Source organism: Topomyia yanbarensis, chromosome 2, assembly GCF_030247195.1.
Source record: "Topomyia yanbarensis strain Yona2022 chromosome 2, ASM3024719v1, whole genome shotgun sequence".
In the NCBI taxonomy this organism is placed as follows: Eukaryota; Metazoa; Arthropoda; class Insecta; order Diptera; family Culicidae; genus Topomyia; species Topomyia yanbarensis.
The window spans coordinates 334,657,864-334,681,458 of NC_080671.1; the positions used below are offsets into that span (position 1 = coordinate 334,657,864).

General features: G+C 40.4%; 1 protein-coding gene across 1 annotated transcript; it reads left to right on the forward strand.

Moving 5' to 3' along the window:
• Positions 1-4,567: 4,567 nt before the first annotated feature.
• Positions 4,568-23,518, forward strand: LOC131683970 (uncharacterized). Its single transcript, XM_058966396.1, has 5 exons — positions 4,568-5,614; positions 22,135-22,297; positions 22,375-22,665; positions 22,727-22,943; positions 23,003-23,518. The coding sequence occupies exons 1-5, from the start codon at positions 5,247-5,249 to the stop codon at positions 23,227-23,229; spliced, it is 1,266 nt and encodes a 421-aa protein (XP_058822379.1). The 5' UTR covers positions 4,568-5,246; the 3' UTR covers positions 23,230-23,518.
• The last annotated feature ends 77 nt before the right edge of the window (positions 23,519-23,595 follow it).

A 23,595-nucleotide genomic window follows, 5' to 3' on the forward strand; every position in this document is an offset into this window, starting at 1 on the left:
ATTCAGCCATCTCACGATAAATTTTCAAATTTTTCACTCATATCGCCCCGAAATACTTCTGAGAATAGATTGCAATAGATAAACCAAAAGATTTTTGATATCATGGCATTAAAAATTTAAATAATCTACAGCCTAGTCAAAATACACACATTTACACACAGAAGATAGCGCTTCCCAAATCCGGTGCGACAGATTTGAGTACCTGGCACGTTGCCCACCTGGTAGGGGACCATTCATAAATTACGTAACGCTTTTAGGGGGGGGAGGGGGTACGACAAGTTGTGACAAGTTGTGACATAGGGGGGAGGGGGTGTTAACTAGATCGTTACGTAACATGTTTTCATCGAAGAAAAACAATTTTTTTCTTGGAATTTGTTACGTAACAGGGGAGGGGGGATGGAAAAATTTGTGACAATTTGTTACATAGGGGGAGGGGGGGGTCAATTTTGGGAAATTTTTGCGTTACGTAATTTATGAATGGTCCCTAGCCTGTTGAACGGCAGGCGGAGCAGATCACTGCGCTGTGTGTTTTCACAGCCAGTGTAGCTGAGTTAGATGTCCGTTACACTGGCTGTGGACGCTACCCAGTGCCGTCCAATACGCGACTGAGCTTGTCCGTTCAAACACTATGCTTTCTTTTGTGTTGTGCTCGTTTCCAGCACACCTAGTACAATCCTGAACATAATTATTCGTACACAAAATCGCTTGTACATGGTTAACATAGTGTCGTGGTACTAGTTGTCTCTTTCGCTCCACCCATCACCATCAGCGTTGACTTACTTTGCTTTGTGCGCTTGGGTTCAATGTTTGGGGTGAATGTGTAGGTAGGTATGTTAGCAGGGTAACCATATTCACAGATTTTTCTGTAATGTCACAGATTTTTTTTCACAATTTTTTATCACAGATTCTTTTTTATAGATGGCAGATTTTTGGAATTTTGATGAAAATTTCACAGATTTTTGGAAATATTGTGATTTTTCACAGATTTTTCGGAAATTCATCACAGGTTTTCACAGATTTTTTTTCCTGTTTCAGTTATCACAGATGGTAAACAGATATTTTTGACCAAATACAGATTTCAATGTGACATCCATTTTGTTAGCGGCTGCATGCGTAACCTGCATGATAGCAATTTGTGCTTTCGTTGCGCAAAGACGAAAACTTTCTTAGCAACAAATTTACGCGGATCGATGCAAAGCACAACGAAAATTTATTATTTACGTTCGATCAATTCATTGATTCATTTCCACTTAACGCGATTCATTTCCACTCAGCCTAACCCATTTTGATTCTGCTAACAGGTTCATACTACCAAGCCTATTTATGAATGAATACACTACCACTCGAAAAACCGCATCTAAGTCCATATATAAAATTATTTTCGATTCTTGTATATTTATAGTTTCGATATATGATTGAGACCCACTGCATTCGCTACATTTGTATGCGTAGTTTAGGAAAGTTACAATAACGGCAAAATATAACTAGAACGCTTGGTCTATACAACAATATTGTGCTATAAAGATTTAGTTCCAGATATTAGTTCGGTCACGGTTTTCTGTTTTATTTCTTCAGATCTTCTCAAATAAGTTTAGTCGGATTCGATCACCTACTACAATTGAAATGACCTGATAACCATGAAGGTTTGGTTCAATATGTAACATTCGATGTTGATTGGTTGTGCTTAAACTATACGTAAGAAATAAATTTGATTTATTATTACTCTTAGGGCCGATTTCTTCACCCTCGCTTAACCTTTAATCCAGGTTTACCAGTGCGTTTAAGCCTGGCTTAAGCGCTAAGCGAGGGTGAAGGAATCGGCCCTAAATGTACTAAGAAAATTAATATTTTGCATTAAGTAGTGTAGTCCTACGTCTACAGTTCATGCAACCCCATAGGGCTGCCCCTTGTAGTTTTTTGTATTGTGTTGAAAATTTTTATTTTTAGTCATTTGTTTATTGATTTTGTACTGTATTTTTTTGTAGTGTATGGCATTGTATTGTATTGTTTATTGAACCGAAAAGATATGGGGCTTTTACGCCAATTTGAGAGGAATTTACATGAGGCTTCACTCAAACTGGCTTTTCCCCATCTTAATACTTAATATTTAATATTTCGTTGAGACCAACAAGGTCAGATGATAAATAAAATTAAAAAAAAAATAAATAAAAATAATGATATGGAAGACAGTGCGCTAGTTTCATAAGCTGAAGGGTGTTACGATCAAGAATTGGTCAACTTCAACTTGTAGCATTCATTTCATCGTGCATTTAAATCGTGGTGTACAGGTCACCCCTTATTTCAAAGATATTTGTGTGCTGCATAATGCATAAGAGGAACTGGGCCAATTCGGACCTAGTAAGGGTTTATGAGGTATAGAACTGGAACGTGTCAACCGATTCATAAATAAATATTATCCGGTAGATCCAAGTGCACTAGATTTAATAATTTGTTGTTGCCAACAAAAATCTTGTTTTTCGGATCACAGATTTTCCAAAAAAAAGCTCCCCGTAACAGCATTCGCCCCTAGCGCACGCACATGAAAACTTAGAATTGCAAAATTCTGTGAAATAGAATAGAGCTACATGACAGCCATGAAAATGATATATACGCTTTTCATAATATTACCATAGCTGAGAAACTGCTGGGGTCCGATTTAGCCAGTGGTAGCCCACTTCTCCCTAACTTTTTATTTTGGCATTCTTTCTTCAGTTGTAAGAATGGCAGTGAAGTAACCCAGTTAAGCTCAGCCGGAAATGAACCGGAATTCTGGCTGGTTCCAGTTCGTATTCCGGCTCCAGTAGCACAACCGATTCTAGTTAGAATCGGTTGTTGCACTGGAGCCGGAATACGAACTGGAACCAGCCAGAATTCCAGGTCATTTCCGGCTGAACTTTACTGGGAAGAGGAGCAACGTTGCATTTTTTTTTTTTGATCGGAGGGCCGAAGGTCGTCAAAACGGCGAAAGGAGTGGCCAGCAAATTCGAGCGGTACTTCAAACTTTTCGTCCGATGTGTTGCAAACAAGCTGAGGACGTCGACTAGAACCGAGCTGAAAAAACGTGCTGGACTATAGTCTTACAAAAAGGTGGTGACTCCAAATCGTGACGATAAGCAAAACAAGTCGGCCAGAGAACGATCACGAAAGCTTTCTTGTACATGATGCTGACGAAGATTGATTGCGTGGTATAGGATACGCCAAGGCAGACTTCAAACAGCTTCATGGAAAGGAATAGTATACGTCGACTGGAAGAGATTTTTAAACGCATTAAGCTGTCGAAGTTCGCAAAGAGATATCTCGTCTGGCAGGCCATCTGTTTCTGCGGGAGTGCATGGAAAAACGTATGTTGCCTTTTCTTAAACAACACAATAGTTCCGTTATGTTTTGGCCGAACAATATCCAGGGTGTGCCGTCGAATAGAAATATGTTGAGCAATCGTCAAGCGGAATACGCGAAAGTCAGGAAGATACAGTTCAAAGCAAACTGACGTTCTGCGACGAGAACCTGATCAGAATGCAATAACAAGATTATAACAGAATGCAATTTTTATTACAAACTGTGTTTAAAACTAGATCTCGTTAGTAGTTAAAATATAGAAAATTATAACAACGGGAAATATACTACCAATGAGGCTATGCAAAACCTTATATAATACTACGTTCACACTACGAGTTAAAACGTGTTTTAACGCTATCTTGATGACATTTTTCTTGTTGCTAATTATTATAACGTGTTTTAACTCTGTAGTGTGAACATAGTATAAGGAGGCAAACAAACAGCATGAAGTAACAAAGTAACGCTTGTCCGGACATACCGTAGACTCAGGTGATTCGCATTTCTAATGCCAAAAGACCTTTACTCCTACGGTAGCACACAAAGGATTATGTCGCCGGTAAACTCTAAGCTTGCTCAAATAACCCTTCCACGCTTTTCTAAACTTTCTCCCTTCAACTCCTTGCTTTCCCTTGAGTACTATGGCTCTTAATATTGAAAAATATACTTCACCTTCCAGTCCCTTGCTAAATAAATGCCGTAACAACAGTTGGCAAACCAAAGCCCGGTAATTTGCGTACGCTAAAAAGGAAGCTCGAGTGAATTTTCTATCTTTATTATGTTTGAACTAAACTTGCAAAAGAACATAATTTGGGTTTTTAATAAACAATTAAACCTATTTACATACATTCTTGTATAACCAATGTCTGATCGCAAGAGCTTTTAATAGTTCGTTGTATGAGCGAACCCCGACAAGGAAGTAATATTTGTGCCAGTAGCAATGCATTTGTCCTGTACACTAAGAATCGGCTGTGAAGTATGAAACGGAAGATCCACAACCGAGTGTAGTATCAAAGCTTTAGCCTACTTTTGAATAGTACAATATCGCTTCAAATTGTTCGTCTCTTTCCGAGCACATCATTGACACCGCAGTCCTCAATAGATAGTCCCGTTATTCATTACGTAAAACATCTTTCAAATAATCTTTCGCCAAGATTGGGTATTTTGCAACATACTCGCTTAATTCCATCCTATACTTTCGAGGAGCAATAACGGTGATAGTCTTGTTGATAACGCCTTTCTGGGCACTAAACACATCACGCCAGTGAAACGAACACACGTTGTTAGCCCGCGTAGTTCCTTTATAATACAACCTGAGAGATAAGCATATCATTTCGCTGATGGAGTGACAGATGTCCTAATAATCATTTTAGTGACAATCAGTTTGACTAAAAGTTTCAGTTATATCGAAAAGTGTTACATTTACAAATGCGATTTTGAGATATTATTGTGATAACAGTAACAAGGTTTTTGAAGATTGCCGATTACCCAGCTGTTTGATGAAAACCATAATAAATTAAGGTGCATAACGTACTTTGGAATGACTATTCAACTTATTCACATTGAGCACCGGAACGATGTGGAAAACAATAGTTCTATAAACAAAAATTGACATTTGTCTTCTGCACTTGGAGTCATTGTTGAATACAGTCAATCAAACTCACAATCAGCATTTACTATCTAATACGTATTTTTCTGATCATCACCCGAATGACTCAACAAGACTCGTGTATAGAAACAACGGCACTCGTCAATCACACAAAGCTAGATAAATCATTTAGTCAAACATCAGCTATTTGCGGCCACAGACGTGGCAGTTCTCGTTTACGTAAACCGCGTTTGTTGTAGCACGGTGTGTCGCACGCTCTATCTAAACACTATAGATATCAATTAAGCTCAATTTCAAAATAGTCATGGCCTTCAATAAAGATGAAATGCACGCACCGTGCTGGTTAAATGAGGGGTTTTTCGAAAAAGTTCTGAAACAATCTGAGAATGATGCTGCCTTGACCGTGGCCGCGTGTAAAATCATACCCGGTACTCGACCGGGAGACCACTTTGCGAGTATCATTTTCCGTGCTAACGTCACCTACAAGAGCCGAGGGAAGGCCAGCGAAGTATCGTTGGTTATTAAAACCATTCCTGAAGACGACGGGCTGAAGCGTGACCTGCTTAAGGATGGTGTGATTTTCGAAACGGAAACTATTATGTACACTACCGTGGTTCCTGAGATGCATCGACTGTTCCGATCGGTTGGCGATGACACGGAACTGGGACCGAGGTAAGCGGACGTGTGTACACGTTATGATACTAATGCTCATTTCGTTTTTGGATCCGAGCCAGCGTGGGTTCGCTCGAAACTGTCATATAGATTCTGTATACATTGGAGTGAATATGTTCTGACTCGAATCCAAACACAAAATCAACATAAATAAGCACAATTCTTTTCTTATTACGCAACGTAGGTAAACTGAAAAATACAATTACAAGTACGTTGATATATGGCTGCGACTGGACATAGGATGCCAGACTTATCTTTTCAAGGTAGATAAAGAAAAATGCCGAAAGATAAATAGACAAATGTTCAGAATAAAGATCGGTAACCCACACACTGAAATAAGGAACCGGTTCTATTTTAATTAATATTCTCAGCAAATCAATATATAGAATAGAAATCCATTTCAATTCACATACCAGTGAGATGAGATATTTCTTATATCTTATACTTGCAAATTAACTAATTTAGAGAATTTATGCAAAGTAAAATAACTAATAAATTAAATAAAAATATTTAAAATAAATTAAATACAAAAAGTGGAGAAAATGAAAAATATTATATATATTGAAGCGAATTATTCAAATGATTCAAGTGAATTAAATAAATTACACTAGTCAACAGGGTAGATTCCGATAATACAATCTCGAATAAAATCGCCGTCGAATAGGATTTCAATGTGCGAGATTGTAATATTCCTGCAAACATACTATAACAGTATAAGTGAGAATTGATATAAGTAGTAGACCATTGTGGGTATAAATTTAGCTTCAGTGATTGTTAGGGTGAGTTGAAGTAAGGCACGCGCACTTGCGGCTAGTTCAAGTGACACTCCTCCCCAGTATGTCGATCGGCTGTTCTGCTTATAGCTGATCGCAGTGTACATCTAACACGGCCAGCTCCTAGACACCATTCGCAATTTTTACGGTTGCTACTCTGATTTTGCAGTCCTTGCTGATATTAGTATACCGATAATCTTCCCTTTGGGGAGGCAGTTTCAAGGTAGATTGAAGTCTACATTCAATGCTATGGCACCAACCTAGATTGGTTTTGTGTCGGCATACTACTTTGTCCTTTGTCCTGATCTCTGATAGGTAATCGCTCAACCAACGTTTCCAAAATTGTTTCGCCAACACCTGTGATGTTCATTAGGTCCGCCACATCATCACAGCTATTGCTGAGATAATGTCCAGTGGTTTTGTACGTATGGTGGCAAGTTCAGCGAATCATTCCAAGGAAATTGAGCTTCAATTCTTCGGCTCCAAGTAGCATGGTAGGGTAGGGGCACCAAACTACGTTCACGAATTCCAACTGCGAGCGCATCAGTGAACAATATAGCAACTTTGAAACATAAAGGGTCCCGGAATTCGTTGGATATTTTGAACATGAAACCTAGTAGACGGATTGCTTTGTCAACGATCGCTGAGAAGTGATGGGTGTACGTTAGCCTTTCATCTAGGATGACGCCCAAATCTGTTCCTCGTTCGATGAAAGCTGATAACAAAGCTTTTAGCAACACTAAGCACTATCATATTTCTTTTACATCAACTGTAAAAGGTATCAATTAGATACTGTAGCTCACGGTAATCGACTTCTTTCCTTATAACTGTTAGCGGGGACAGGGTCATCAACACGGACTCACTTCCCGGATTATGCAGCGTACGCCGAAAGACCGAACACCGACGGATAGTGCGGACGCGCGTGATCGCGAAAGATAAACGTAATACGAAAGTATAGAAAACACGTCTTTATTGTATCGATAGCGTGACAGGAAGGAAGAAAAAAAGGAAAGGAAAATATTCTTCACTTGTGTCTACAGTGCTGACAACCGTCGTTGGCTGTCATTGCAATCCAGTGGCGCAGGGAAAATATCGCTCATACCTATACTACCAACACTCCTCCTCGATAACTTCACTGCGAATCTGCTGCCTAACCATTTTTGCTGATTAATCCCATCGCGGCTGAGAACCTAACCTGTTTCAAACTTCCAACGGGCTTAGTCAACAAATCCGCTGTCATGTCTTCCGACGCACAATACTGCAAGGTAACTGTTCCGTTCTCCACAAGTTCACGAGTGAAATGCATTCGAGTGTCAATATGTTTTAACCTTCGTGACTGACGCTCGATTTCGACAAAATTTATACAGCTTATGTTGTCTTCAAACATTATTGTTGGTCCTTCCTGCTTGCAGTTCATATCTTCCAGTAGTCAGCGGATCCAAATCAACTCTTTGCACGCTTCAGATAGGGCAGTGTACTCTGCTTCCATGCTTGAAAGAGAGACACACGTTTGCTTTCGACTAGCCCAAGATATGGTAGCTCCACTCAGTTTAAAAAGGTATCCGGTGTTTGACTTCCGGTCGGTGATATCACTACTCCAGTCGGCGTCGCTAAAACCATGTAGTACCAAAGAACTCTTCCTGTCTGACTTCAACACCAACTTATAGTCATTCGTCTTCAACAGGTACCGGACTACTCTCTTGAGCTCCAACCAGTCTACTTCTGTTGGGCCACTAACGCTTCTGCTCAGAATTGACACGCTTGCAGCCACGTCAGGACGCGTGTTCACTGCCTCGTACAAAAGTGCTCCAACTAGGCTGTGGTAATCTTGATTATCCGTTAACTTCTTACTGCTTACACGATTTTTGTAGTAACCGGGATCTAGAGGTATCTTCGATCCTTTCGCATCTGCAAGACCGAATCGGCTGGCAATCTTCCGAATAAACGTTTCTTGATCCAGTGCGAAATACCCGTTGTTGTCCTTCGTTACACGAATACATAGGAACTGTTTCACCGCTCCAAGAGACGACAACTTGATCTTCTTCAGTAGCTCTTGTTCTACATTGATGATTTCCGCTTCGTTACTGCTCGCAATAATCATATCATCTACGTATATCAACAAAATAATCGCCTCTCCCTGCGACAAATTCTTTGTATACAAGCAAGGATCGGACTGCGCTTGGGCGAACCCCATATCAGATAAAATTCTGTCAATCGTGTCGTGCCAGACTTTGGCCGCTTGTTTCAGACCGTACAAACTGCGATGTAATTTGCAAACTAGCTTCTCATTTCCGCGGACCACAAATCGTTTGGGTTGTTGCATAAATATCACCTCTTGTAATTTTCCGTGTAAGTATGCACACTTCACGTCGACATGACGCACAATCATCCGCTTCTGTCCGGCTATTGTTAGAAAGGTCCTTAATGTGGTCTGCGTAGCGACCGGTGCAAATACCGCATCGTAATCGACGCCGTATCGTTGCGAGAAGCCTTGTGCAACTAGTCGGGCTTTGAACCGTGCTACGTTACCTTCAGCATCCTCCTTTCTTTTGTATACCCATTCACATCCGATGGGCGAACGACCCGCAGGCAACTCCACCAACGACCACGTTTTATTCTGCATTAAAGACTCGTACTCATCTTTCATGGCCGCTTGCCACAACGATCGCTCCGGACTGCTCAACGCCTCCTCGTAGCTGGTAGGATAAAGCTGTGCAATCATAGCAACGTCAACTTCGTAATCCTTCAGCCGTTTCGGAAGAACACCACGCGTGCTCCGCATCGGTCGCTGGTCACCCTCGGGACAACTGGCTTCTTCACTAGTCTCGTCACAGCCGAAGTACTCTTCTCCCGAGTCACTTAACTCCTCCTGAATCGATGACTGTCGTTCACCTATCGGCTTCTTCGGCGCAACGTCAATCAGCTGTTCTTCATTCTTCTCATCAAGATCATCGTTCATCAGCGAACCGTTCTGCAGCTCAATGAACCGAGCATCTTGACTGATGATGATTCTGTCGGATGTCGGATCCAGGAACCTATAGCCCTTACGGTCGTCGCAGTAGCCTACAAACACTAACTTTTGCGCCTTGTTGTCAAGTTTCGCCCGCTTCACATCAGGAATATGTACATAAGCGACACTTCCGAAAATCCGAAAATGCTTCAACGAAGGCTTTTCCCCATACCATTTTTCGTACGGAGTCGTGTCCACTGAGCGCGAGGGTAATCTATTCTGAACGTACGACGCAGTCATGATTGCCTCGCCCCAATACCTTTTTGGAAGTCCCGCGTCCAGCAACATACAGGTGGCCATCTCCTGCAGGGTACGGTTTTTCCGTTCGGCCACGCCATTCTGCTGGGGTGAATACGCTGTCGTAAACTGAACTTGGATCCCTTCTAACTCATAAAACTCCTTCAGCTCCTGATTTGCGTACTCGCCGCCCCCATCTGAACGAATAACACATGGTGCCCTGCCGAATCTATTCTTCACGTGGGCCACGTACCGTTTAATGCACCGAGCTGCATCGGATTTCTGTCTCAATAGGCAGACTACCGTGTACCGACTGAAGTCGTCAATAAGAGTCATAAGGTAACGGCAGCCCCCCGGGGTTACGTTCACAACCGGTCCACATACGTGTGAACCAAATCTAATACCCGTTTGGCTCTACTCTTAGTTGATTTTGGGAAAGAATTTCTAGGCAGTTTACCTTGAAGGCAGTGTTCACATACTAGCCTTAATCCGCAGTCCTGCACTACTAGTCCATCGCTAAGGTTTTCAGCGACAATCTGTTCCAGCACCGCCGAGTCACGATGCCCGAAACGTCGGTGCCACGTATGCTGGCAGTTCTGCAAATGCTTCTTCTCACTGCTGGTTTTGGCTTCCTCTACCTGTCGCAAGACGTACAGGTTGCCACACAAATCAGCTACTGCTGCCACCTTTCCTTCACGATCAACGATTTCACATTTCGACGCACCAAATTGCACAGCTAACCCCTTTTGTGTCAGCTTTCGAACGGAGAGTAGACCGCTGTCAAGATCGGGAAGACTTCTTTGACCAAAATTTGCTGTGCTATACCGTCGACGCTAAGGCACTTTACATATCCTTCACCGATACCGACGGATTTTGTGGTAGATCCATCCGCCAGCACAACTTCGATCTTCACATTGTCGTTGAGCTTCTCGAAGAACGACCTGTCATTGGTCATGTGGATGGAGCATCCACTATCCACATACCAACGACCTTTTCGCCGGATGCCACCAACAACAAAACACATCGGATTGTCTGTCTCAGCAATCTGCTTTGCTTTTGTTCCATCCTGCTTACCACCGCTAGCTTCTCCGTTCTTCCTCTGCTGCTGCTGTAGCAGCCTGCAATCCCGACGGAAATGTCCGAGTTTCCGACAATGGAAACAAACCTTTTCCTTCTTCTCAGACCTCTGTTGCTTACCTCGCAATTTCATAGCCTTCTCCCCTGTGTCGCCAGATCGCTCGACACGACGCTGGTGCTCATCCAGCAGTTTCTGTTTTACCAATTCCACCGTTTGGTCAGCGTCCGGCCGGCTCTCCATCGCCGTAACCAAGCCACTATAGGATTCCGGGAGACTTCTGTATACCATGGCCACTTTCAGCGAGTACTCAAGCTCCTGCCCCGCACACGACAATCGGTCAAAAAATTCTTCCAAATCGAATAAGTGCTTTTCCATGTCAGCGCCATCAGCCATGTTCAGGCTACAAATTCTTCGTGGTAGGCCTTCAACTGATTCCACGCATCACGAGACGTTTCGGAGTTTTTACTAGGTTTAATTGTCCATCTTCTACAAACAGTACAATCGTTGCCAACGATTTCTCATCGGACTTTTGCCAGGCTACTTTTTGCCTTTCTGTAGCTTCTGCTGTCGGCGGATCACTTGACACTGTATGCCACAGCTCGTCGCGTTTAAGTAACATCTCCATACGCGTTTTCCAAGTGAGATAGTTCAAATTATTGAGCCGGGGAAAAAGCGGTTTCTCAGCCATTCTTTATTAACTACGTGAAACAATAATCTTCCGTGCTCAACCAACAAGCGCACTGTTTGTGGAAATTAAAATCGACCGCACACAAAATCAGTCACTTTCACGCCGTTCCAGTACCAGTTGCCGTTCGCATACACCAAAAGTTCGAAACCGTGTAGCAGCGGCCGCTTTCGTATTAAGCATACGGTTCTCAGCCGAACGTGATGCCGAAAATGAAAAAATGGGAACCACGCACGAAAAAAAAACAATTCACAATCCACTTTCATAATCTGGGCCCATAACCTGTTAGCGGGGACAGGGTCATCAACACGGACTCACTTCCCGGATTATGCAGCGTACGCCGAAAGACCGAACACCGACGGATAGTGCGGACGCGCGTGATCGCGAAAGATAAACGTAATACGAAAGTATAGAAAACACGTCTTTATTGTATCGATAGCGTGACAGGAAGGAAGAAAAAAAAGGAAAGGAAAATATTCTTCACTTGTGTCTACAGTGCTGACAACCGTCGTTGGATGTCATTGCAATCCAGTGGCGCAGGGAAAATATCGCTCATACCTATACTACCAACAATAACTAGAAATATTTTTAAGTCGTCGGCGAAGGACAAATTTCCTCCACGCCACAACCACATCATTCACGAACAGTGAAAACAGTAGCGGACCGAGCGTACGACCTTGAGGAACTCCAGAATGGTTGAAAAAGGATTCAGATACATTGTCACCAATTTGGACAACGACTTCACGGCGAACAGTGTATGATCAAAGCCAACGGCAGAATCGGGCAGTGCTTCCCAAGTTATCAAGCTTCGTCAACAGTATCTCATGATTATCAGTGTCAAACGCAGCCTTGTCCACCTGCAGTTGTTTGGACATTTGTTCTGTGCAGAAGGACGTGAAAGAGACCAGGTTCATCTCAACCGATCTACCGGGGAAAACCGTGCTGATAAGTGCTAATATCATTGATGAGCGATTCGTAAACCTTCGACTCGACTCGCAATGAAGTTATTCCACGATTATTTTCGATCTTGCATTTGTCACCTTTTTTGTACACCGGAAACATCACCGAACAATTCCATTCATTAGGAATTTCGATGTGAATCGCCCAGGTTGTCATGCACGTTACTAACATACCCCAACGTTTCTCCTGTCGGCGGCCTACGACTACTTCCAGCGTCCGAAGTAATCAATTCCTGCATGTGTGAATAGACGAATGAAAACATCAAGTCTTGTATACGGGAGATCAGCCATCGTTGGTGGCTGCGGGATTGAGCAGTCGTTTGTGCAACGTTGGTCAGCTTTGTCCAATTTTGCGTACGCGGCATGAAGTCGGGGAACTCGGCACCATTGCCGTAATTCTTTCGTAACGGTTTATTTGTTGCGGTAGTATGTAATTATGAGCGTAGTCGTGTGATGGTCACAAGGTCACAATTCTTCCAAAGTAGGGAATCCACTGATTATGGCCTTATTCTGGTTCCCCAGGCGATAATTTGCTGGGAAGCTATGAACAACAATAGCAACGTTAATCATCCGCTTCCAACTGGAGACCTACATTTAAGTATCTGGCTTTGTTAAGTGAACTAGCAAACTTGGACGGAGTTCAGTGTCGGTTTTATTTCCCTTCACCAGTTGATATGGCCAAGCTTCTTCCAATAGCCAGAGAAATTCCGGGCCCTTGTACCATTTCGAACTGAGGGTATGGCAAATTCTCTCATAATGACATTAAGTGGTGAATGGTCGAAATTCAACCAGCAAATCACTTTCCTGGAACCCGTGTGGCAGAAGAGCTTATCTACGGTAAAGGACAATGAGTCGACGACCGACCGAGCGAATCTTACACCGATGACAGCAGATTCACACTCTTGTTTCGGGATCGTATGATATCTCAGTGGCGCGACTCTACTTTTGGCAGCGAGGAGAGAGCATCGGACGACTCCGTTCTGTACGAAACGCAAGTAGCAAGTGGCGGCCATGGGTTTCTTACTCTTGTCCACGAATGTATGTAATTGAACATGCTCGTAGCCGTGAGTGAAGCTGGAGTGCAAGCTTCGTGGAATCTGTACTTTTTCGACATGAGGTATCTTCAAATAGACGAGAAACGGACCGATAAGGGACCGTTCATAAACCACGTAGACCGAAATTTGAGAACTTTTAACCTCCCCTCCCCTCTAGTAGACCTTAGTAGACTTTTACCAAACCCCCCGCCAAATTTCGACGCAGACTTTTAATTTTTTTTAATTCGCGGGAAATGTAAAATTAGAAAGAAGCACATTATAATGTTCAATTAAAAATTAGCGTTCAGATTTATTTCAAGCTTTTTAAATGGTAAAGAAAGGTTTTTCACATTGTTTTTTTTTGTCTATGACTGATCAAATCAATTAATACCAATCCAAGGTGCTTTCCAACGTTTGTGTAGCGGAATACCTCTTTTCAAGGTTAGTCACTCAAGTATATATGTAAAAAGATATATTGCTATAACTAGTTCAAATTTTGGCCGAAGTGCGACCTACACCAACAATGCAGAATTGCTCAACACTTTTTGTGCCTTACTGGTGCATTCAAAATTGCTAAATCATAAGAAACAATTACAAAGTAATACTGTCGATATGTACTTTCATCTAGACTAAAATAGTAAACCAATCATGCACACAAATTTCACTTTTCGCGAACAAATTTCAATATTTCTTATTTGATTAAGGGAACGAAGCTTTTCAAATCTTCCCAAAAATATTTATTTTTCTTATGTAATTAATAGCCATATCACCTGAAATGCGAAATATAACGGGTGTTCAAAGATTTTGTAATCAGTGTAAATGATTGCAAGAGAAACTGATTAACTCGAGTAAACACTTTGTTGTAGAAGTTTAACAACACTACTGCTTTAACCACCGAAATCAAACAATAAAAATTAAAAAATTAATCCATTAACTGTTAAAAATCGGGTGTTTTGTTGTTACAATGCATTGTAACCATTGCAATGGTGGCTTTGACTTTGACAATTTTTTAACTTTGTACGGTTCATGCATTTAATGGTCTTCCGTCGAGAGGAATTTTGGGCGATCGTCTTTAGAACTGCCATTTTGTATTTTCCTAGATCAAAACTATATCAAAATATACGCAAGAAACAACAACGTGTGAGGTTGTCCAAAAAAAGACGTGGGTTCTGGGTTGAGTGGTCGCTTAATGAGTAGTCACCTCAATAGTGTAGGGGAGACTGAGGAGACTTGATCCCCGGGGAGACTTGATCCCATCATTGTAACTCAAAGGCGGATCAGAATAGATTAATCGAATATACTATAAAACTGCGTAGTTTTATCTAAACATAAATTTCATTAACACAGAAAAAAGAAATTGGACTTTTGTGTAACCGAATTTTTACCGATTTAAAAAAAATCGCAGAAGAACTGAAGAAGATTTATTTTCTAAATTTTCAAACTTTTATAAAATCAATAAAATCACCCACTACATACTCTACTTTTGCATAAAGAATTACAGGAGAATGTCAATTATATGAATACGTTATGATTGAGCTGATTCTTTTGTTCAACTATATTTTTACTAAAGTTTTCTGAAATAGATGCTATGAGTTCACTTGATCCCTTCAAATTCGTGGAGATTTGATCCCCTTCGCCATACTTCATGCACACCACTGAAAATAACCAAATTCACACCAGAACAATTTAAGTCATTGTTGTCATAAAAAATGTCAAAAATGAACGCTTCATCGTAAAGAAACATAACTGTAATTGTTTACTACAGTATACGTAGCAACCATTCATCCCCCATTTGACGTTCCTCAACCATAATAAAGACAGCTTTCAAATAATTGCACGGAGATTTGGGGAATTCGTAAAAAAATCAGGTGAGAGATGCGTAGTAACAAAAATAACAATATCTAATCATAACAATTTAATCAATACTACAATCCATTTATAAAATTGAATGGGGTAATGTACCCGTTTTTGCCCTATTAAGAAGGGTACCACATTATTACAATAATAATTTTATTATTTCAGCTTCTTTGATTTGTTATTAAGGTCCATTTTTTTATTTCAATTATAGAGGTTTTAACGTTAAGGTCATTCGCCTCTTATTAAGAGCCAATATAATAACAAAATTGTCTTGAGAATGGTGAAAATCTTCTGTTTGAGCGCAGCAAAATCTCTAATCGAGTACCCCAATTATCGCAATACCATTTGAGTCAATGCGTTGAGCAAAGATGACAGACGCTGCTCTAGCCCAAGGCATCAGATGGGTAGGATAATAGTAGAAACAAGGCAAAAATAGGCTTATTACCCTACATGCTCTTTTAAACACGTTTTCATAAAGGAATCAAGTGTCCCCAAATTAGGGATCAAGTCTCCACTAACCTTTGAATTTTCCATTTTTTGTTGTTTTCCAGAAATGCTCATAGCTCATGTCCAGTATAATATTTCCACGTAATTTTTTTATGATTATTAGTCATCCCTAGAAGCAATATAAAACTACAAAAAAATATATAGTTTTTTATCATTCCACGGAGTTGGACTGAAAAATAAAAAAAGGGATCAAGTCTCCTCAGTCTCCCCTACTAGCTTTGAAGTGTCTGTATAAATACACCTAGCTGAATAGACCGATATTTTGAATACAACTCTCTTTAAATCCCATTTATAATTAGTAATACGAGAATAACAAAAATAAAAGTCTATGTAGACTTTTTCAAAGACCACCCCCCCACCCCCTCGTAGACAAACGTAGACTTTTGCTAGACCCCCCCCGTCCCCCTATGAGTCTACGTGGTTTATGAACGGCCCATAAGCCCAAGAGGGTCGAATATTGTCATCAGAACTCGCAGTACTTCTCGTTTTGTTGGCTGACGATGGACCTTGTAATAGGTCATGGTTGTAGCGATCCCAGCTAACCTTAAAGGTAAAAACATCTGCTTCGGTACGCCACCACAAGCACATTTTCTGTGGCAATTTCTAACAAAAGATCCAAATCCATGTCGGTGGTGTTGTTCTCCTGCAGTGCCTTCAAGACGCCTTGAGAGTTGCTGGTCCAATTTCAGATTTCGAATCCACCTTGCGAGTGCGCGAATGCTACGTCCTGTGCAAACTTGTTCGCCTTTGCTTCGGTGTCGACGCTCACTAGAATATCGTCTGCGTAATGCTGTTTTTAATTGCTTCTGTGGCTGCTGAATATATCTGCGTGATGTAATTTGCCTTCAGGTTCATTACATACTCGGCACAGGTCGGGGAGCAACAAACGCCGAAGGTAATAATTCTCATAACGAAGACCGCAAGCTGCCCAATCTCATCCCTCTAGTGAATGCGTTCGCACTGCTGGTCCGGTTCCCGAATCATTACCTGGTCCAACATCTCCTTGATGTTACCAGTGCACGAAAGTAGATCAACACGGTGTACAGCGAGGGCAGTAAATCGGGACCCTTGAGCAGTTCCAAATTTAGAGAGCTGTATCTTGGCTGCTGTGTCTCACACCATTCTTACTTTCTCGGGTGTTTGTTTAGGTTCGTTACAGGGAATACTGGAAGATACCATGTACGTTAGTACGACTGCTGCAGCTCATCCTCTGTGAGCTACCGAATTTAGCATTTGCTCAACCGCTTTACCTAACTACATCCTCTTGCACAAGGTTCGTCTGCTTGTCCATCTGTTTGTTTCGCGGTCATGAATTGCTCTAATCGTAAACAATTGGGCCAAACAGAGAGTCTGCATGATATCTATATCTCGGCATGTCCCGGACTCAACTACGCGTGGATAAACTAAAACGCTTCCATTCGGGACGTTTCAGGCATTCTTTGTTAAGGGGTTACATACCTTTTTATCTTTAAAAAAACCGAAAAAAAATTTATTACTTTATCTGAAGGTACAGAAGAAGAATATTTTCTAAAATTTTATAGAGATCCGAGAAATAGATCGAAAGTTACAGCTTCCGAGCGCGCTTCATCTGCCAAGAGCAGTGGTAAATTTTAAACTCGATTATCTCGAAATGTCGTTTTTCCAAATATGGTTTTCTAATACCTTAACGATTCCTTTTTTATGCATAAATTTTTATTTGGTGTATGAGATGTTTTATTACAATTTTTAGAGCTTAAAACAGCGATTATTCTATAATAATGGAATTTTTTGGGTTTTGGGATTTAAGTCGATCTACTGGTCTTCAATCGTGATCACCGCAAACCTATTATATAAGAATTTCATTGAAAATATGAGCATAATTCTATCAGGATCCTGAATAAACCAAAATCTTCAGCAGAATCTTACCTTGAGAAGGATTCCACCAGAGCTCTGAGAAGCCTTCCTCTAGAACCCTGAATCTGAGAAGCTTTCCTCTAGAATCCTAAATTCTTTCGATCAGCCGGGACAACAACGGCCGAGTATTCCCGGAATGTCGTTGGCTGCCCTGGCAGCGGTCCTTTGCGTTTAGCTAGGGAGATAAGCTTGGTTTCTTTGTTGAAACCTCCCTAACGACGATGGCGAACTATCGCCGGATCGACATGCTCGCCGCAAGTGATCCCGGAACCCGATCAGAATGAAATAAGATTGTAACAGAATGCAATTTTCGTAACCAATAATTGTGTTATAAATTTGGTATCGTTAGTAGTTAAAATAACAGGAAATTATAACAAGTAACAACGAGAGATATAGTTTTGAAATATTCTTGTTATGTGTTTCTGATCGGGAAGCCACCGCAGCGCACTTCCCAGAGGGAACCTTTGTTTACCCTGTTTCGTTCTCCTTAGCTATTAGCTATAGAGGAGAGCCCACCGCCTCACCTCATAACCGTCATCACGATGCGCAGCATAGTCAGCACACTTATTGCAGTAAGAGGAGAGCGGTGGCCCATCTAAGCCCTATGTTATTTATACACAAATGTTCAACAAAATTTTCTACACCTATCTGCACAAAAATAACCGTCCACAAACGCGAAAATGAACAAAAATTTATAACTAAACGTGAACGGTACAAAACAGCGGTGATCATAATTTACGTAAAAAAAAATACACTCTACGGAGTGTATAGTCAAAAATGGGTATAATGCCACCCAGTGCTAAATTGTCACCCTGACGGGTTACAAAACGTAGAAATACAGAATACAGCAGTGTTCAAAATTTTGAGATGAATTCCATTGGAATGTGAAGAAAACCCTCAAAAGAACCCCAGAAACCGAACGAGAGAAGTCGGTATAATAACATTTTATGTGTCGAAAAGGCTTATATTATCAAAACTATATTGCGAGAAAAAAGCATTGTCATTTTTAAACTGAAAAGGTTGCATATTTAGCAACACTGACATTTTTTCTGGATTCTTTGATCAATTTCCTTCTAAAAGTATCTCGCACTGTTTGATTCTAGTGCAAGCAGTACCAAAGATATAATCAGATGAAAATCATTTTTACAACATTTTGTTAAAATTAGGAGTGTTGTTGGATCGAGGCAGGGCCGAAAGGGTCGCGGCCCGGGACCCCCGAATTGGGAGGGCTCCCAAATGATGATATTAACGTATTTCCTCAGAGAAAAAATATTTCTTGTTTGATGTGATTGATATTTTTCATTTTTGTATCTTCCATACATTGAACACTTGATGTAGCGACAAAAGTTTATTTGTTTTATTGAATCACGAGTGTAAAGGCGCCATTTTTTATTAATACGATTAACGTTTCGAAAATTTTATACATGAAACCAGAAACACATTCCGCCCTTTTTGAATAAAATTTTTCCAGTTAAAAGCATTAACGTTTTCACTTCTATGTTTTAAAATTTCGAATTTAATTTTAAACAAAAACATTTCTACGGTTACCATTTATCTAAAATTGACTAAAAACTACAAGGGGCAGCCCTATGGGGTTGCACGAACTGTAGACGTAGGACTATACTACTTAATGCAAAATATTCATTTTCTTAGTACATTTAGAGTAGTAATAAGTCAAATATATTTCTTACGAATAGTTTAAGCACAACCAATCAACATCGAATGTTACATATTAAACCAAACCTTCTTGGTTATCAAGTTATTTCATTTGTAGTAGGCAATCGAATCCAATTAAATTTATTTGAGAAGATCTGAAGAAAGAACACAGAAAACCGTGACCGATCCAATATCTGAAACTAAATCTTTATAGCACAAAATCAGCTTTTAAAAATTGTAAAAACTTTTCGATTGTGTGTGGTAATAAACCCGGACGGTTGAAGAAAAATCAAATTTTAGACAATATAATCACATTTCATGTATAGACCAAGCTTTCTAGTTTTATGTTGCCATCATTTTAACTTTCCTAAAGTACGTATATAATTGTAGCGAATGCAGTGTTCTTAATCCTATATCTAAGCTTTCCATCGATCCGTGTAAATTTGTTGCTAAGAAAGTTTCCGTCTTTGCGCAATGAAAGCACAGATTGGTATCATGCAGGTTACGCATGCATCCGTTAACAAACAGGGAAGCCACATTGAAATCTGTGTTTCGGTCAAAAATATCAATATACCATCTGTGATAACTGCAATAGTAAAAAAATCTGTGATTAATTAATAATAATAATTAAACAGGCAACTGAACTTGTCCGGCCAAATCCGTTCTTTAAATAGTCGATGATGACGTCATTCATAGAAGCGTAGCGCGCTAGGTACACAAATCTGTCGTACTGGGAAGCGCAATCTTCTCTGTGTAAATGCGCGATATTTTGACAAGGTTGTATATTATTTAAATTTTTAATGCCATGATATCAAAAATCTTTGGATTTATCTATTGGAATCTATTCTTAGAAGTATTTCGGGGCTATTTGTAAAAAAAATTGAAAATTGATCGTGAAATGGTTGAATTATATGCATTTAAAATTGGACCACTTTTCGTTACATACCATTTTTGCAGAATTTGCAAAGTTCACCCCCATATCGAAAACAAAGACGTAGTCCTACGTCAAAACTGGGTGGCCCAGATGCTTCTACCAAAATTTCGGATCTTTGTACCACAAACAAAAGTAGCAAAACAATAAAAGTAAAATTTTACCGTGTACTCCTTTAAGCTCCACGGCACGCGTCGATTTGCCGCTGGTAGTGGTAGCGCAAAGCAAACGGTTCCTTTTACCAACGGCCGCGTTCTCCTTCGTCGCTTCAGTTCGCTGCTCCAATAGCGATCCTTTGCTACTAGCAAGTCTCATTTGTTAGAACCTCCCTAGCCGCGATGGCGAAATAATGACCACTTCCCCGGAAGAACTCGCCCTGCTTCGTTCTCCTTGGCATCTAACTGTGGAGGAAATCTGGGCTCGTTCGATTGAGAATTGTGAACAATGGCGAGATATGTTGCATAAACAAATACACTCTACTGAGTATATAGACAAACATAGATATTTTTCCATCCAGTTAACGTTATAACCTTTACTTCTCTGAAGTTAACGCTATAACCCTCCCTTCTCTGAAGAAAGTTTTAGACTGAAATGATCGATGTAGCACTGTAATCAGACATTTAGGTTTAAAATTTATTTATTTTTCGAATCACTCGAATAATCGAATCATTTTCCCCGGAGTCTGACATGTATTAACACTTTCAAACGAAACTTATACTGCGTTCACACTACGAGCACAGACTAACAGACATAACACTCAAAAACAAAGCTTCGCCCGCTTTAACGGTCATTTTAAATATATTTGTAGTTGGGACTGTGGCCACATTTGAAATTATGGCGCCACTGACATATGAACAAGCTTATGGGGGATAGACCACTAGTGAAAAATTGTTCCCAAACCTGAGGGGTAACCCACCAGTAAATTAGTGTTTGGGACTGTGAATAAAAGGTGGAGCTAGTGTTCTGGGAAAATTGTCGGATCGATGTTTTTTGAGGGAATTCCCTTATAGTGTTATGTCTGTTAGTCTGTGCTACGAGTTAAAACGTGTTTTAACGCTATCTTGATAATGTTTTTCTTGTTGCTAATTATTATAACATGTTTTAACTCTGTAGTGTGAACATGGTATTAATCTAGCACATTCCGATTTTGAATTGTTTCTACTTCTGAGCCGGATCGCTCCTTTCCAAATTTTGTACTACATTGTTGGAATGCTTCGGGCAGCGGTTCTCAATCTTTTTCGTACCACGGACCCCTTAGAAATCATCTTGGGTCACTGCGGACCCCCATGGATAAACATCGATTTTGAATGCTATCAATATGTTATTTTCAGTTTGTTAGGAAACAAGACATTACTCAAAAAAAAGTAAACGTTATGCCTATTGATTTTACACATTGATTTTTGCAATTAACGGAGGCATATAGACACTATTTGCTTGTACATAAACCCAATGTGTGTATTTATAAGAAATATTAATCTTACATTCACATTTCATAACTATTAGCCACATAAAACCCCATTCTATAACAATATGCACATATAACTTATGTGTGTGCATACATAGTTTATACAGTTGACACATAGAAGGTATTTTTGCGCGTGATAATAATAGCATTTCTTCTTCATATGAATTTTAAGCGGTTTGAAGCAAATAGAATTAACATTCGGATTTTTTTTAGTGATGAAATTTCAATATGCACTCGGAAAATATTTTTTTTGCGGACCCCAAGCAACGAATTCACAGCCCCCTAGGGTCCGCGGACCCCAGGTTGAGAATCACTGGCTTAGGGTATGCAGGGAGGCCGATCCGTGTATGTCACTAGTCCTCGCCAAGAGCAGGAAGCAGATTTAGGATAATCTTTAAAGTACATCCATCACCTAACCGTTTCCATCCATTTCAGGCTTTTGTACTCGTCAAAGGAACCTAAGCTAGTAATGGTTTTCGAAGACCTGGCGAAACGAAACTATGGCATGAAGAACAGTCAGCTTGACCTGCACGAAGCAAAGATAGCTTACACTAAACTGGCAAGATGGCATGCTGCTTCTCTTCATTTGGCAGACACTGTAAGCAATTTCTTCAAGCACTGTATTAAGTAACTATGGAAGATGCAGCAGAATTGTAATCATTTTATACTTTCTAGATCCCAATTATTACAAAACTGGACAAAGGTATTGGGTCTATAACGAATGAAGAGTTCGATAAGATGTGGGATAATAACATTGGCCTGCTAGCTAAGGTATGCCGTGAGTGGCCAGGATACGAACACTACGGTGACCGGGTGGACAACCTCAGAAAGGGTATTAGCCAGAAAACCAAAGATATATACAAATTCAGTGAATCGACGCTGTACAATGTTCTGAATCACGGAGATTTTCACTATAAAAACATGATGTACAAAACAGTCGAAGGAAAAACGCAAGACATTCTTCTAGTACTCAATCGTAATTTCTGTAATTCGCTAGCTCTCTTCTATATATGTCATTATTTCACAGCTCGATTATCAACTCAGTATTTGGGGATCTCCTGCCATCGATATAATCTACTCGCTATACAACATGTGCTCCACTGAAACAAGGGACAACCATCGTGATGAGTTGATCAAATTCTACTATGATGAATTCGTAGCATCGCTAAACAAATTCGGATACCTTGGAAAGATTCCTCCGCTAATCAATCTTCACGTAGAGATTCTGAAAAATGGTCATCTTGGTAAGAGAGACTGTAGTTTAATAAGTTTTGCTAATAATAAATATTCCGCTCACCAACAGAAACTTTCTTGGCTTCTACTTTTCTTCCATTTATGATGGTGACATTCGAGGAAATGATGGGAGACCAACTAAATCAGAATCCTGATGAAGGCATCGAATTGTTTGATGTCAGCGATCCTGAAAAGATGATGGAGATGATGTTGGCCGGTTTCCGAAGGCCAATATACGTCGACGCTATGAAGAAATATTTGCCGGTATTCTTGCACAAAGGTTTGCTGGACCTGTAGATGAAAGATTTCAACCTATTCCTCAGCATTCCATCAAGTAATTAAAAAAAAAGTTGAACGATTTACAAGATCCATCAAGCCTCCATCAATGGAACGTCAAAGTTAGTTCACACAATCGACGGCACGGCATGGTTTAACGTGAAACGTACGCACACGAAAAATGTATTCTGGTTATACTGCCAGAAAGGAGAAGGAACGTTGATGTATCGTACTTAGCAATTGTCATTTTATTATATGTACATATACCACTAAGATCATAAATATTCTGCTAATGCACAAACATGATAAACGTGTATTTCATTAGTAGGTGGTCTGCGTTGAGGTTCGACCACTGAGAACTGACATACAAGTAAAGTTTTCAATGTG

Bases quoted from the DNA above. Each gene is read 5' to 3' on its own strand.
- LOC131683970 (XM_058966396.1), top strand. From the start codon at position 5,247: ATGGCCTTCAATAAAGATGAAATGCACGCACCGTGCTGGTTAAATGAG. The intron at 22,298-22,374 runs GTAAGCAATTTC...TATACTTTCTAG, and splicing joins CTCTTCATTTGGCAGACACT to ATCCCAATTATTACAAAACT. The intron at 22,944-23,002 runs GTAAGAGAGACT...GCTCACCAACAG, and splicing joins TCTGAAAAATGGTCATCTTG to AAACTTTCTTGGCTTCTACT.